The following is a 14988-nucleotide window of genomic DNA, read 5'->3' as shown; positions in this document are numbered from 1 at the left end:
TTCAATTAGTCCTGACAAAGGGTCTCGGCCTGAAACGTCGACTTAGAGTTGCTGCCTGGCCTGCTGCGTTCACCAGCAACTTTGATGTGTGTTGCTGTGTTGTTTGAGCTTTAAGTGTCACTTATTTTGTATATTTTTGTTTGGGAATCATTAGTAATCTGTCAAATTCAGGAGTTGTCAAACCCAAAAGATATTTTACGAAGTTCAATTATGCCAAGTATTCTCCCCCTGTATGAAAAAATATTAATGTCTGTATTTGGTAAAAAGAATGAAATGCATAAATAATAAAATTACTTTATAAATATAACTTTTTTTAGTAGCTTACTCTAGAACCTAAAAGATTTATTGTTGGTCAATAAATTTATCATTATTAACACTTACAATATCAAAAGGGCTGAAAGAAGGCACAAAGTTGCCCTAGCAGACAAGATGAAGGGGAATCCTAAGGGATTTTACAAGTATGTTAAGAGCAAAGGATTGCAAAGGGCAAAATTGGTCCTCTGGAAACCAAAAAAGATGGGGGAGATCTTAAATGGATTTTTCGCATCTGTATTTACTCGGGATTCGGACACAAGAGTCTGTAGAAGTATGGTAAAGCAGCGGCGAGGCCATGGACCTCAGATTAGAGGAGGAAGTGTTTGCTGTCTTGAGGCAAATTAGAGTGGACACCCTGACAAGTGCAGAAATTGCAGGGGTCCTTGCAGAGATATTCAAATCAGCCTTAACAACAGGTAAGATACTGGAGGATAGCTAATGTTGTTCTTTCTGCTGTTTAAATGAGGCTCTTAAAAATAAACCAGAATGTTATAGGCCAGTGAACCTGAAATCAGTAGTGGGAAAGTTGTTGCAAGGTATTTTAAGGGTCTGGAAATATAAGTATTTGGATAGACATGGACTGATTAGGGATGGTCAAGCAACACACACAAAATGCTGGTGGAACGCAGCAGGCCAGGCAGCACCTATAGGAAGAAGTACAGTCGATGTTTTGGGTTGAGACCCTTCAACAGGACTAACTGAAAAAAGAGATAGTAAGAGAATTGAGAGTGGGAGGGATAGACCCAAAATAATAGGAGGGGGAGGGATGAAGCCAAGAGCTGGGAAGTTGATCGGCAAAAGGGATTCAAGGCTGGAGAAGGGGGGAGTATCATAGGATGGAAGGCCTTGGAAGAAAGAAAAGGGGAGGGGAGCACCAGAGGAAGATGGAGAATAGGCAAAGAGTTATTGTGAGAGAGAAAGAGAGAAGAAAAAAAATAAAAATTAGATTTGGGGTCAGAAGGGGAGGAGGGGCATTAACGGACGTTAATGAAATAAATGTTCATGCCATCAGGTTGGAGGCCCAGACGGAATATAAGGTGTTGTTCCTCCAACCTGGGTGTGGCTTCATCTTGACAGTAGAGGAGGCCAAGGATTAACATATCAGAATGGGAATGGGACTTGGAGTTAAAATTTGTGGCCACTGGGAAATCCTGCTTTCTCTGGCGGACAGAGCGTAGGTGTTCAGCGGTCTAGTCTCATCAATATATAGAAGGCAACACTGGGAGCACAGGACACAGTATATCACACCAGTTTTTACTTTTTTTCTTCTTCTCTCTTTCTCTCTCACGATAACTCCTTGCCTATTCTCCATCTTCCTCTGGTGCTCCCCTCCCCCTTTCTTTCTTCCAAGGCCTTCCGTCCTATGATACTCCCCCTTCTCCAGCCTTGTATCCCTTTTGCCAATCAACTTTCCAGCTCTTGGCTTCATCCCTCCCCCTCCTGTCTTCTCCTATCATTTCGGGTCTCCCCCTCCCCCTCCCACTTCCAAATCTTTTACTATCTCTTTTGTCCGTTTGTCCTGACGAAGGCTCTCGATACAAGATGTCAACTGTACTTCTTCCTATAGATGCTGCCTGGCCTGCTGCGTTCCACCAGCATTTTGTGTGTGTTGCTTGAATTTCCAGCATCTGCAGATTTTCTTGTGTTTGTGTGATTAGGGATGGTCATGGCTTGTGCATAGTAGGTCATGTCTAACCAATCTTGTACAATTTTTTCAGGAAGGTACCAGGAGAGTTGATGAAGGCAAGGTAGTGGATGCTGTCTACAGGGAGTTTAACAAGGTATTTGACAAGATACCTCATGGGAGGTTTGTCAAGAAGGTTCAGTTGCTCGGAATTCAGGATGAGGTGGTAAATTGGATTAGTCATTGGCTTTGTGGGAGAAGCCAGAGAGTGGTTGCCTCTCTGACTGGAGGTCTGTGACTAGTGGAGTGCTGCAGGGATTAGTGCTAGGTCTGTTGTTGTTGTCATCTCTATCAATGGTCTAGATGATAATGTGGTAATCTGGATCAGCAAATTTGCAGATGACACCAGGGTTGGGGGTGTAGTGGACAGCAAGGAAGACTATCAGAGCTTGAAGCAGGAGCTGGACCAGCTGGAAAAAATGGGCTGAAAAGTGGCAGAGGGAACATAATTCTGACAAGTGGGAGGTGTTGCACTTTGGTAGGTCTTGCCCTTGAAATGCTCGGGCATGGGGGAACTCAGTAGAACAAAGGGATCTGGGAACACGTCCATAATTCATTGCAAGTGGCGTCACAAGTAGATAGGGTCGTAAAGAAAGCTTTAGGCACATTGGCCTTCATAGATGAAAGTATTGAGTACAGGAGATGGGATGTTATGTTGAAGTTGTATAAGACATTGGTGCAGCCTAATTTAGAATATTGTGTGCAGTTTTGGTTACCCAAGGACAGGAAAGATGTAAATAAGGTTGAAGAGTACACAGAAAATTTACAAGGATGTTACTGGGTCTGGAGGACCTGAGTTTGTAAGGAAAGATTGAATGGGTTTGGACTTTATTACTTGGAACGTAGAAGATTGAGGGGAAGTTTGATAGAGGTATACAGAATTATGAGGGCTAAAGGTAGGATAAAAGCAGGCAGGTTTTTCCCCTCACTGATGTTGGGTGGGACTACAACCAGTGGTCATGGGTTAAGGATCAAAGTTGAGGTTCAAGGGGAACAGGATGGGACATACTTTCACTCAGGGTTGTGAACGAGCTCAATTTTAGCACTAAGAGAAGTTTGAATAGGTACTTGGATGGTTGGGGTATGTATGGGTTATGTATGGGTGCAGGTCGATGGGAGTAGGCAGTATAAACTGTTTGGCATGGACTAGATGTGCTGTGCTTTGCTATGACTATTATTTAAAATTCCACTTTCATTGACGTGGTCTTTGGCAATTTTAGTTGGATTTACTGTGCATAAATATTAACTTCCCATCTTTGAAAACTTCAATGATCAGCCCAATTGGCTAACTGCCATGCAACACATCTGGCAGAATTTTTAGTGAATATCTACATATGAACATATTCACCCAGACTGATTTTTCTGTAGCACTTGCATGTAAATAACTATTCATGCAATTTAGATTGTTGTTATTTGACAAAATTATTTAACAAAGTTATTTCTTGCGTAATAAGATGTGTAAAGGATGTGCAACACACATCAAAGTTGCTGGTGAACGCAGCAGGCCAGGCAACATCTCTAGGAAACCCTTCGAGACCATTCGGCCTGTAACGTCGACTGTACCTCTTCCTAGAGATGCTGCCTGGCCTGCTGCGTTCACCAGCAACTTTGATGTGTGTTGCTTGAATTTCCAGCATCTGCAGAATTCCTGTTGTTTGTGTAGAGGATATACTGGTATTTCAGAATCAGGTTTAATATCACCGGCATATGTCGTGACTTTTGTTAACATCATGTAAGCACGCTGCTGCTTTGTGCCCCATTTCTGCCTTTTAGCTTAACAAGAACATTGAATTGCTATGAAATAGTTATTTCTTACTCAAATCATGAAGAGGCAGTTAATCAGTAAAGGTTAATGCCTGTGACACTTTCCTACCATAGTATTCTGAAAATATTGTTGCTCTCTCATCTGGGAAACGGGCCACTATTAAGTTGAGGAGCAACTGGTTCAATTTTGTTGCTTAATGAGTAAGTACTGTATTGGGTGAAAATTTTGTATGTTATAATTTAGAATTTCTGTAAACTGCATGTATTCTCCACTGGTAGGATCAATTGTGGATCATAATGTAGTGGAGAACAGATGCCTACTGCAGATAGTAGGCTTCCTCTTTTCAGGTAAACCACAATATTACAACCATTGGGAAAACATCAACAAACTGGATCTCTCTCTATCGTGAACAGAGAAAACTGAGAAATGACCAAAGGTCTTTTTTTTTGAAAGAAAAGAGAAGGGTGGCAACTGCTTCCACTTCTTGTTCTCTGAAAAAAATGTGGTATTAAGTGAATGAGCAACCTGCTACTTATGAACAGGTTGCAGTTATATGAACAATGTGCAATATTTGTTCTTTTTTTTCTTAAATGGTCTGTTCAAAACTTATGGTAGCCTAAAACTTGTTAAGTATTTAAAAAAGTAACGATAACTTTTTGTATTTTCTGAGGTAAATACTGAAGCCAAATGCATGTCTGTTTGAAATTAAGGTTCCCATTCAGCAACCTTGGAGGAACTACATTTTTGAAAGAATAGATTTTTTTTTTGTCCTGAACTGAATTTTCTTCAAGTCAGAATTCAAGGATGAGGAAGAAATTATAGTGATCAAAAGCTATTTTATATTGAAGAGGATCATTATATTGCTGGAACTGATTACCAGCACGATTAATCAACAGAACACCATTGCAGAAAATATTTAAATTAGAAAAAATACTGGTGATTTCCTACTGAGAAATGGATTAAGAATTTCAGAATTATGGAACCCAAAGTTTGAAGCAATGGCCTAAAATGTTATCTGCTCAAATAATCACTGTTGATATGTTGTTCGTCCAACGTTGACGTCGATGAGGACCTCGACACCATAATGATGGTGTCGAGACTAGCGCGTGATTTGGATTTAAGTGAGGGAGAGTTGCGCAGTGTCAGCCTCACTCTCTCTTCCCAATTCCCATCTGGGTCCAGTGGCAAGACAGAGTCTAGACGGCTGGAGATGGGACTAGGCGCAGTGGATGACCAGGATGTCCTCTGTGTCTTGTCCTGCTCTACACGTTCCACGACGCTTGCAGAGACCGCCTTCTTGACCGTTGGACCTTCCATTGGTCTCGACCGCTCAATCCGCCGGAGTCTGTCTTCACATGCTGGGATAGACAACTCCCTATCTCACCGAGGGTTTGAGACCCGTCGGCTACCCTCACCTGGTTTAGCCGGCTTGTCGAAGCCGTTGCCCAGGGTGTGGCCGCTGTCACATGCAAACAGCTACGGGGAGCCACAGGTGAGAGCTGAGTGCCAGGTGGGGACCAAAGGTGGACTAACTGCCCTGAAAAGGATGCGACATGTTCCCCCACCAGAGGTGCTACCCTTCCTGACACCCCATACACCCCATATACCATATACTGTTGATATATGCACATACTGAAGGGTAAAGTCATAGGATGACATAGCAGAGAAATGATTTGTCTGTGTCAATTCAAACAAGAGCTTGTCTATTGGTCTCAGTCAATAACATGTTGCATGAACAATATTTCCTCTTCTGGAACCTTGTCTTTTTCAATGTTAGAAGATCCTGTTGTAGTTAAATTTTTTTATTTTGTATCATAGTTACGGAGAGATACAGAAGGGAAATGGGCTCTTCAGTGCTCTGAACCATAGTGACCATTTTGAAATGTATCAGCCGCTAGCCCATTTTCCTCATAACCTCGTGAATACCACATTCTTCCCCAATCTCAAAATGGTGGGATTCATATACATACTACAGACAATTTACAATGGAACAAGGACAACATGCAAACTTGCAGACTGCACTGGTGATCAGGATTGAGCCCAGTTCACTAGCTGTGAGGAGGCAGCTCTACTAGCTGTATCAATGTACCAATAAATACTGTATCTACCACTTTCCTAAATAGTTAAGGTTAATTAAGTCTTGCATATTAGATTTTTTCATATAATGGAGGTAATAAGTAGATTATTTTAAATAAACATTGATGTGCCAATGACCACATGCAGTGCAAAACAAAACTTGCATAATATTTACATCAACTAAAAGATACCAGGAACTCCTCTCAGGATTGAATTTGTGTTCCTACCAATGTCCAGCTGCACAAAGTGTTATCATTGATACTAATTTTGTAAGTTCTATTTCTTCATTCTTCAATCAGAAACATCTTCCACATAAGGCTAACCATTCCACAGAGCTGCTTTAAATTATTATTATTATTATTATCCAACTATTTAATTCTGGCTAAGTTCACAGAAGTAGATTTTCCAGATATCACACAGTGCATATGGATTTGTATTGCAGATGATATAAATGTAAAGCAATTTAATTAAAGCAGTATTGGTTTGTAAGTATATTTTGACAGACAAGGAAAATAGATCACAAGGTTTCAATCATCTGAATTCTTAAGATATCATTCATTAACGGGTTTGAGGTAGAAATGTGCAACTCCAAGTGAATATTATTTACTTATGAGCTTATAGGAACCAGCTTATAAAGAAATAAGCTTATTTTAATAACTGGCTCTGTGCAGAAAAAGAATATAAAATCAATCAAGTTAAAGTGTAAAGGTATACTTTATTCTATTTCTTGTTTACCCATCAGGACACTGGAGAAGAGCTAAACTAGGGAAAATCATAAATGCATTGTCTTTCAAGATATTAGTTAGCTTGATGGATGCCATATGACTCTCCAGTATTCCTCCCTCTAGGCACTGAAAGTCCCTCAGTTCTTTTTGTAACACACACAAAATGCTGGTGGAACGCATCAGGCCAGACAGCATGCATAGGAAGAAGCACAGTCGACGTTTTGGGCCGACGGAGGGTCTCGTCTTCGTCCTGACGAAGGGTCTTGGCCCGAAACGTCGACTGTACCTCTTCCTATAAATGCTGCCTGGCCTGCTGCGTTCACCAGCAATTTTTATGTGTGTTGCTTGAAATTCCAGCACCTGCAGATTTCCTCGTTTTTGCGTGTGTTTGAATTTCCAACATCTGCAGATTTCCTCGTGTTTGCAGTTCTTTTTGTGTTATCTTTGCTTTTATTAAAATTCTCTGATATCCTTGTAGTGAAGAGTAAAACTTTCCAAGCAACCATCATTCGAATTTTCAAGATTCAACATTTTTTAATTGGTTGTTTTCTGTTGCTTATTTATTTTCATTTGTTAGTCCGTTAATTGCCCTAATGGGCTGAGAACGTAGAAGCTTCAGAAGTCTCCTAAACAGGTAAGCACCTGATTAGGAATTGAAGTTTCTGCTTTTCTTCTCCATTACTAAATGCATTAAAATAAAGTAAGTAATTTATTTCTAATTTGCATCATCACTTGATTAAGCAGTGAGTGGCATGTTTGCAATATTACAAAATTGATAGTATAAATAAGTTCAATGTCCCATAGAAATGAAAATGATTTGGAACAGGACATTCCTAAGTCTACTAGGCAAATTCATGAGCGGATGGATAGAAATAAGCAGATCTCCACAGATTAGTCTCCAGTTGCACACAGAACCTGGAGAATGAAATGTTTCTGTGTTTAATTTGGTACACCTTAAAGGTGTGCTTATGTAGTAATTTGGAGAGTTTACATAATGGAGTCTTGGTCAGGTTCCTCTGAGGAATTATTTAGTTTGATGCATCTTTGACTCAGACCCATTGTTACTCTTCATTTTTTTAGTTTATATGAAAGCTGGATTATCTGTGTGTACTCACAATATTTTTTTTTGCTTCTGGCAACCACAAAAGCCAAATTTGAAAGATGTCACAGCTGTCAGTCCTTGTTACATTTACCGTGTCTTGCAGTGCCTTTTTTCAAAACTGTAACACATGAAAACATGGGAATATTAACACATGAGTGCATGAAAACTCAATTCTATACCTTATGTATGACCTCAATATTTTTACTATATTAATATTATATTAAGGAACTCCAGTATGGGATTTTATGTGAAAGAAATTCTATAACAATCTGGTTTATGCATGTACTGCTATCTCTGGGTATTGATAACCCTTGATTAAGGATTTGTGGGGGAGTTTTTGTCCTATTGACAAGGCAAGAATCCATGGATGGTACATTGTTAATTTTTGTTTACTTTTTCAATTTTCTTGACAATCATCAGTAAGTATATGTTATGGCACTTTGTCATATCATTAAATATAAGGAGAAAAATTACCAGTGTTTTAGGATTCCTCTTCTTTTAGAACAATTATCCACATTTGCTGCATACACCAAGGAAACACACTTGAATATGAGAACTCAGCAAGTTGGGCAGCATCTATGAAGGCAAGAGGGTAGTCGGTGTTTGCAGACATGACCTTGCATCAGAAATGACAGAGTTAAGGAAGTCAGCTGGAATATAAAAAGAGGGATGGGTAAGAAAGCGTTTGATAGGTGGAGGGATGATGGGTAGGAGAGAAGAATGTTCAGATGGTAGGTGGAACGACATGAAAGGTGGATGATATGAAGATGGACGAGTGGGGAAGGGGAAAGCGAAGTTGAACCAAGGGAAAAGAAATCCAGCTAGATGGGTATGTGGGTAATGTACACTGAGAACCACATGGAGGGTGGGGTTATGGGTTGGTTATGAGGGGGGTGGTAGTGGGAGTTGGAATAGAAAAGTAAACAGAGAGAGAGAAAACCTCAGGATCAGATTTGTTTTCACCGGCATGTGTCATGAGATTTGTTAACTTAGCAGCAACAGTTTAATGCAATACATGATAAAATAGAAAGGAAAAAAGTAAATTACAGGAAGTATATGTATATATATTGAATATATTAAAAATAGTGCAAAAACAGAAATAATATATTTTTTAAAAAGAGATAGTGTTCATGAATTTACTGTCCATTTAGAAATCAGAAGGCAGACGGGAAGAAGCTGTTCTTGAATCACTGAGTGTGTGCCTTCAGGCTTCTGTACCTCCTTCCTGATGGTAACAATGAGAAGAGGCAGGCACTGGGTGATAGGGGTCCTCAATAATGGACCGCTCCTTGAAGATGTCCTGGGTACTACGGAGGCTAGTACCCAAGATGGAGCTGAATAATTTCACACCTTCATGTAGCTTCTTTCAGTCCTGTGCAGTAGCAACCCCGCCCCCCCCCCCATGCCAGACAGTGATACAGTGATTGAAAAATACTGGTGAAGATGTGTCATTTTATTTTTGGGGGGAAAATCCTTTATTTAAATAAATAAAAGTAAATAAATATACGCAATATTTGCAAGGTGGAAGTGATCAGTTCAACCTGGCCCTCACCCTAGCATGTTCACCTGTTTCCAACACAAATGCTAAACAAATTGATGCTCGCCATCCAAATGAGCTCCTTATTCCAAGACTGCAGGCAAGCATTAAAGACAAATGAGTCTCAGATGGCACACCAGAGGCTTCCAGCATATGAATGAAGATTCTGATTGTGAGCCTGAATAATGCTTGGTTAACCCAGAATTAAATCAATGTCAAAGTCAAGTTTGTTGTCATACGCCCAAGGACATGTAAGCACAGTGGAAATGGAAAAACTTACTTGAAGCCACAGTGCATGTACATAGCATTAGATACACAGCATCCAGAGGAGGAAAAACAAATTAAACATTAATTATTCAAAAGTTATACAACAAAGGTGAAGATTACCACTATCCACACCATACCATATTATCGTAGCTAGTTAGCAGGAGTACAGAAATCTGAAGCTGCACAACACTGAGAATAGCTGCATCCCTTTAACCATTCAGCTCTTGCACAAACCTGCATAACACTATTCACTATGTCAGTACAGCAAAATTATGATGACTTTGCCTGTATTTATTCTAATTGTGTTCCTTCCTGTATAATTTATCATAATAACTGCCAGTACAAGAGTTGAGGACTTCATTAACACACCACAATATTAGTTTTCAGTGGCATTTAATGCACACTGTCAGACAACCACAGGCAAAACTATGACCTAGATATTATAACCAGCTCTGCATAAATCGGTAAGCTTTCGTGATGTTTTCAAAAGTATAATTCTGAAGAAATGTCTTGATATGAATTGTACATGATCTTGCTGTACCTTAAGTAAAGAATTGTTTAACCGCAGAATATTGCAGTAATTGAGAATTATCATTGACTAGCTAATTTTCAGAGTCTTCCTGATGTTTCAATATCTAGTAATTAATGCATACATAGAACTAATAAGGGTTTTCACTTTGGATAAAATGGGGGGGGTGGGGGGAATTATGTATAATGAAATAAACTTTTCTAGAAATTTTCAAATTATTTGCATTGATCATGAATGAGATTTCAAATATTCTTGACCCATGCCATGATGTCAAGATCACTGTGAACAAAAGTTTTAATTTGACCTGAGCTCTGAAACTTTCCTGTAAAAGGAAAAATCAATTCAAACGTGAAATCCACAATTAGACCCATACAAACTAGCAGACTCCCAGGCTCTATTTTTCAACAAGCTTGTCATCTTGTCCCATTTAGCTAACTTAGTCTACCATAACATGTGGGCCTGCCTTCCCTACACATTTTCACAAGTGAAAGACCAATGAACGACATGAGGTTTCATCTCAACCTATACATGTGATGTATATCCTTGCTTCTGATTAAACTCTCATCCTACTTCATGGAAGAATATAGGATGATATTAAACTACATTTATTGCCGGGGGCGGGGGGGAGTGTGCAAGGAAGCCTTTAAATCCTGGCAGAACCTAAGTTATGCAAGCGTATGAAATGAAATAGCCTTACACAGTACTATAAACCTTGGTATTATTAGCCTTTTGTGTAAACCATGCTGATAAAGAAATGGCACTTTTCCAGTATTTTGTCAATAGCTATGGTACAGTTTTTTTCTGATTTTTTTTTAAGAATAAGATTTAATATCACTGGCATTTGTTATGCAGCAGCGGTAGACTACAATACATAATAACTATAAATCACGGTAAGAGTGTGTGTGTGTGTGTGTGTGCGTGCATGCTATATATATATATATATATATATATATATATATATATATATATATATTAATACTTAAGTAGTGCAAAAAGGGAGAAAAAATAGTAGTGAGGGTTCATGGGTTCAATGTCCATTCAGAAATCTGATGGCAGAGAGGAAGAAGCTATTCCTGAATTATTGAGTGTGTGCCTTCAGGCTTCCTGATGGATGTAATGAGAAGAGGGCATATCCTGGGTGATGGGGGCCCTTAATGATGGACACCGCCTTTTGGAGGCATCACTCCTTGAAGATGTCCTGGATGCTGTGGAGTAAAATTTTTAACATTTACTTTGAGGATATTAGGCATTAATCATTTTGTACATGTTCTTATGACTGTCATGATTTCTAAGAAGGGTTATGTATTATTTACAGGAATGCTCCAGAACGGCAAGAAGTTTGACTCTTCTCGAGACAGAAACAAGCCTTTCAAGTTCAAAATTGGCAAACAGGAAGTGATTAAAGGCTGGGAAGAAGGCATGGCACAGGTACTTTTGGATGATCATAATTTCAGAATTATCTTACTATAAAGCCTGTGCAGTAAATATTTTGAAGATGGTATTAAATACTCGACATATCTCTTACTTATTCATTAAAACATTTAAAGATGTATATTTACAAATGTAATTCTAAAGTTGCATCAACACCAAATGTATTTTGGTCTAACTATGTGGGCTGAAAAATCACTCATCAAAGAGTTGAGCTGTGAGGCCAGTACAGTATAAAAGAAATTGAACTTGATTCAGTCTTTTCAAAAGAGGATGCTGAAGGCATGATGAAATGGAAGAGATAGTTTGCCAATGGCAAAATAAGAGCATCAGATAACAACAAACAGTAACATTATTCTACTATGGAAGATGCATATTTTACCACATAGAAAATAGGGTGTTAGCTGAAGAATTCCACTAATAATCAAAATTGTTTCAATAACAGATGAGCTTGGGGCAAAGGGCAAAACTGACCTGTACCCCTGACATGGCGTATGGTGAAACAGGACATCCTGGAGTCATCCCAGCCAATGCCACACTTATCTTTGATGTAGAGCTGCTGAAGTTGGAGTGACAAAATCCTTAATTGATATTTAATTGCAAGGTATGTTAATTGCTTAATGGAATTAGATTTTTTTCATGTAAAATTGGGTGTTGAGTTTGATCTCCTTATTGCATGTACAAGTCACTTTAAAATATGTCCTGACCTTTGCCTGACAAAGAGTTGTCCCATTCAGCTAGTCCTACTTTTCTGCCCCTCCCTGTACCTAACCACTGCTTAGATGATACTATTATACCTGTCTCAACCACTTGCCTGCCAGCGTATACCATATACTTACCACCCTCTGTATGAAGAAGTTGCCCTCAGTTTGGTTTGAATCTGTTCCTCTCGCCATAAATTTATGCTCCCTTGTTTTGGACTCGTACCTAGGGGACTACCTTCCGTCCTGTCTATGCCTTTCGTAATTTTAAACTCTTTTGTAAAGTCACCCTTCATTGTCCTACACTCCAAGGAATAAAGATTTAGCCTGGCCAACCTCTCCCTATAACTTGACTTACTAGCCCTGACAAAAACCTTGTAAATCTTCTCTACTCTTTCCAGTTTAATCACATCTCTCCTATAATGTACTTAAGTGTACAATATTCTACTAAATGCACAGCTGCAGTCCACTCTAATTACAAAAATGTATTTTTGGTACATTTGCAATGGTACATGTCAACTAGTTTGGTTTAAAACAAATTTGTACTTGTGCTTTGGTTGACCAATATGAATAGTATTCTTTCATAATAGTTTCCTCATATATTTATTCATTTAACCATAGTCAGCATATTTGGTGGAGCTAAAAATGTACATTGAGCCTCAAAACTAAAGGGAAATTAAAATTCATCTGGTATTTCACTTGAGTATATTCTTTCCTTCATATACTTTTCATTGTGCGTCATCGCAAGATTACTGATTACTATTACCCTTTCCTATACAATCAAGTGAGTGTGAGCTTTATTAGAGAACAGTCAGCATAATATAGGAAAGCTTTTTAAAATTGCAAGTTTTGAAAAATGGGTACATTAGCAATTTTACAGGCACAAGCCACAAGATATGGCCTACTCCATCCTCCTGCATGATTGATCAATACCTTTCAAAATGTTAAAAATATGAAATTGTTTTCTAATTAGAGAATTTGAGTAAACCATTGCTGTTGTGATAATGGAGAAGTTATTTAACTAGATCAGTAAATGGTTGACTTGAATTTAAGTAGTAATCTTATTTCTCTCTTTTTGAAGGGATGACATGGGGATTCTGGGTTTCAGTACTGTGGAATAGATCTTCGGTGGCTCAAGAAGCCTATTAGAAGAATTTTATGATATTGATTAAAAAGATCCCATCCTATCAACCTACTTACATCCTGTTCGTTTTGCTCTCAATATTTGGAATTGTTAGTTTTGACTGCCAGTGTTGTTCATTTGTAGATCCTGTGTTTATGAGATTCTTCTTTCAATTTTTATTGATTTCTGTAATGTTTAATTGCATGAGATATATGATAACTTTGAATAATTCCAAATTATTTGACAAACTTGACTGGGGTCTAACCTAATTTTTGAATAGCAAAGACCTTAAAAGCGGGCCTGCTAAGATTTTATGGAATTAAAGTAAATGGGCATTCATAAGAATCTACAGGACCTGTATTACCAGTCTTACTCTGAAGCAAGAACTTGTGTAAAACTTAATTGCTTGTTTAAATAAAAAAAAGTGATGTTCACCTTTAAAAAATATAGTCCAGGTAATTGTATGTTTCTTTTTTATATTGGGAAATGATTATCGTTAATGTTTGTGATCATAAATTTTGGCAAAACCCTTCGGGCTATAAGCTTAGAAATGAAACATGCCGGCACATCTAGAGCAAAACAAAAATGTCATATTGCAAAGAGATCTTACAAAATATTTGTAAGGTTAAGTAATTGTATATGTTTAAAAGAACTTGGCCACTTTAAATGAGAGGGCAGGACATTAATGTTTACAAATAACAGAAATGCTGACACAGTCAACAAGTCAGGCATTTTCTTTTCCTGTTTATATTTCAGATTTCTAGCAAATTGTTTTTTTTTTAACATTTTCTTAATTGTGCTTTTGTTGAAATCAGTTTTGTCTGTTCTCATTTAGGCTGTTGAATGGAAAGCCAAGTGATAATGACATTTCATGCAATGCAGAAAATGACTTGCATCAACAAATGCTCTGATCTAATCTGCTTAAACATACTTCCAGACACCATAGCAATACCTAGCTTCAACCTTCCTGACCTAAGGAATTAGCATGGAAACAAAGACCACATCAAATGAAGAGGAAAAGATTGCAAGAACTATAAATTTAAAATGCTTTTTTAAAAAAACTAGAAACACTCAGCAGGCCAGGCAGCAACCATGAAGAGAGAATCCAAGTTACCATTTCAGATCAACATCTTTCTTCAGGACTGCAAAAGCTAGAGATAAAACAACTTGGAAATTGCAGTGAAAAGTGGTGGGAAAGAGAACAAAAAGGGATGGGATGCAAAATGCCATCACACTTTTTGTTATTTAGTTTCTTTTCCCCTTCACTGTGCCATGGATCTTCAGTTTGTTCTTTTCTGCTGAGAGTTTCCTGAAATATAATTTTGAATTTGCGACATCTACAATATTTTGCTTGTGTACTAATTTCAACCAGTTTACAACACAATTTGAAATATACAATAATAAAACTTCATTTTTAAATCATTATGCATTAATCATTTGGGACTGTACAGTGTAATCAAATGTGTCTTTTAAAAGGGGGGAGTTTCAATTACTGCTTTTGGATGTTAAGAAACAAAATTTGAAGGGAATTCCCAGTTAAGAATTTCTATTTTTTTAAAAAACTAATTTATCACTACCTGGAGAATCAGATTTATCGTCACTGAACATTAGTCATGAAATTTATTGTTTTGTGGCAGCAGTACTGAGCAGGCATAACAAATTATTATAAAGTACAATAAATTAGTAGTGCAAAAGTGGAATAGCAAGGTCATGTTCATAGGTTTATGGACCATTCT

At 38.1% G+C, this 14988-nt stretch overlaps 1 protein-coding gene across 2 annotated transcripts in view; it reads left to right on the top strand.

Annotated features, from left to right (window-relative positions):
* LOC140194001 (peptidyl-prolyl cis-trans isomerase FKBP1B) overlaps positions 1-14675 on the top strand; it is a 31379-nt gene extending 16704 nt beyond the window's left edge. Inside the window, exons 3-5 of one of the 2 annotated variants that reach the window (XM_072251298.1) lie at positions 11316-11428; positions 11874-12032; positions 14088-14675. In XM_072251298.1, coding sequence (XP_072107399.1) covers positions 11316-11428; positions 11874-12002 — 242 coding nt within the window. In that variant the 3' untranslated portion in view covers positions 12003-12032; positions 14088-14675. Of the gene's footprint in view, positions 1-11315; positions 11429-11873; positions 12033-13210; positions 14046-14087 lie in introns of those variants that run through there. The other variant, XM_072251299.1, reaches the window with a different exon arrangement.
* Positions 14676-14988: the final 313 nt, after the last annotated feature.

The sequence above is a fragment of the Mobula birostris genome, chromosome 2 (assembly GCF_030028105.1).
Source record: "Mobula birostris isolate sMobBir1 chromosome 2, sMobBir1.hap1, whole genome shotgun sequence".
In the NCBI taxonomy this organism is placed as follows: domain Eukaryota; kingdom Metazoa; phylum Chordata; class Chondrichthyes; order Myliobatiformes; family Myliobatidae; genus Mobula; species Mobula birostris.
Note: the sequence above shows the minus strand (reverse complement) of the source record. Positions and strands in the feature narration are given on the sequence as shown.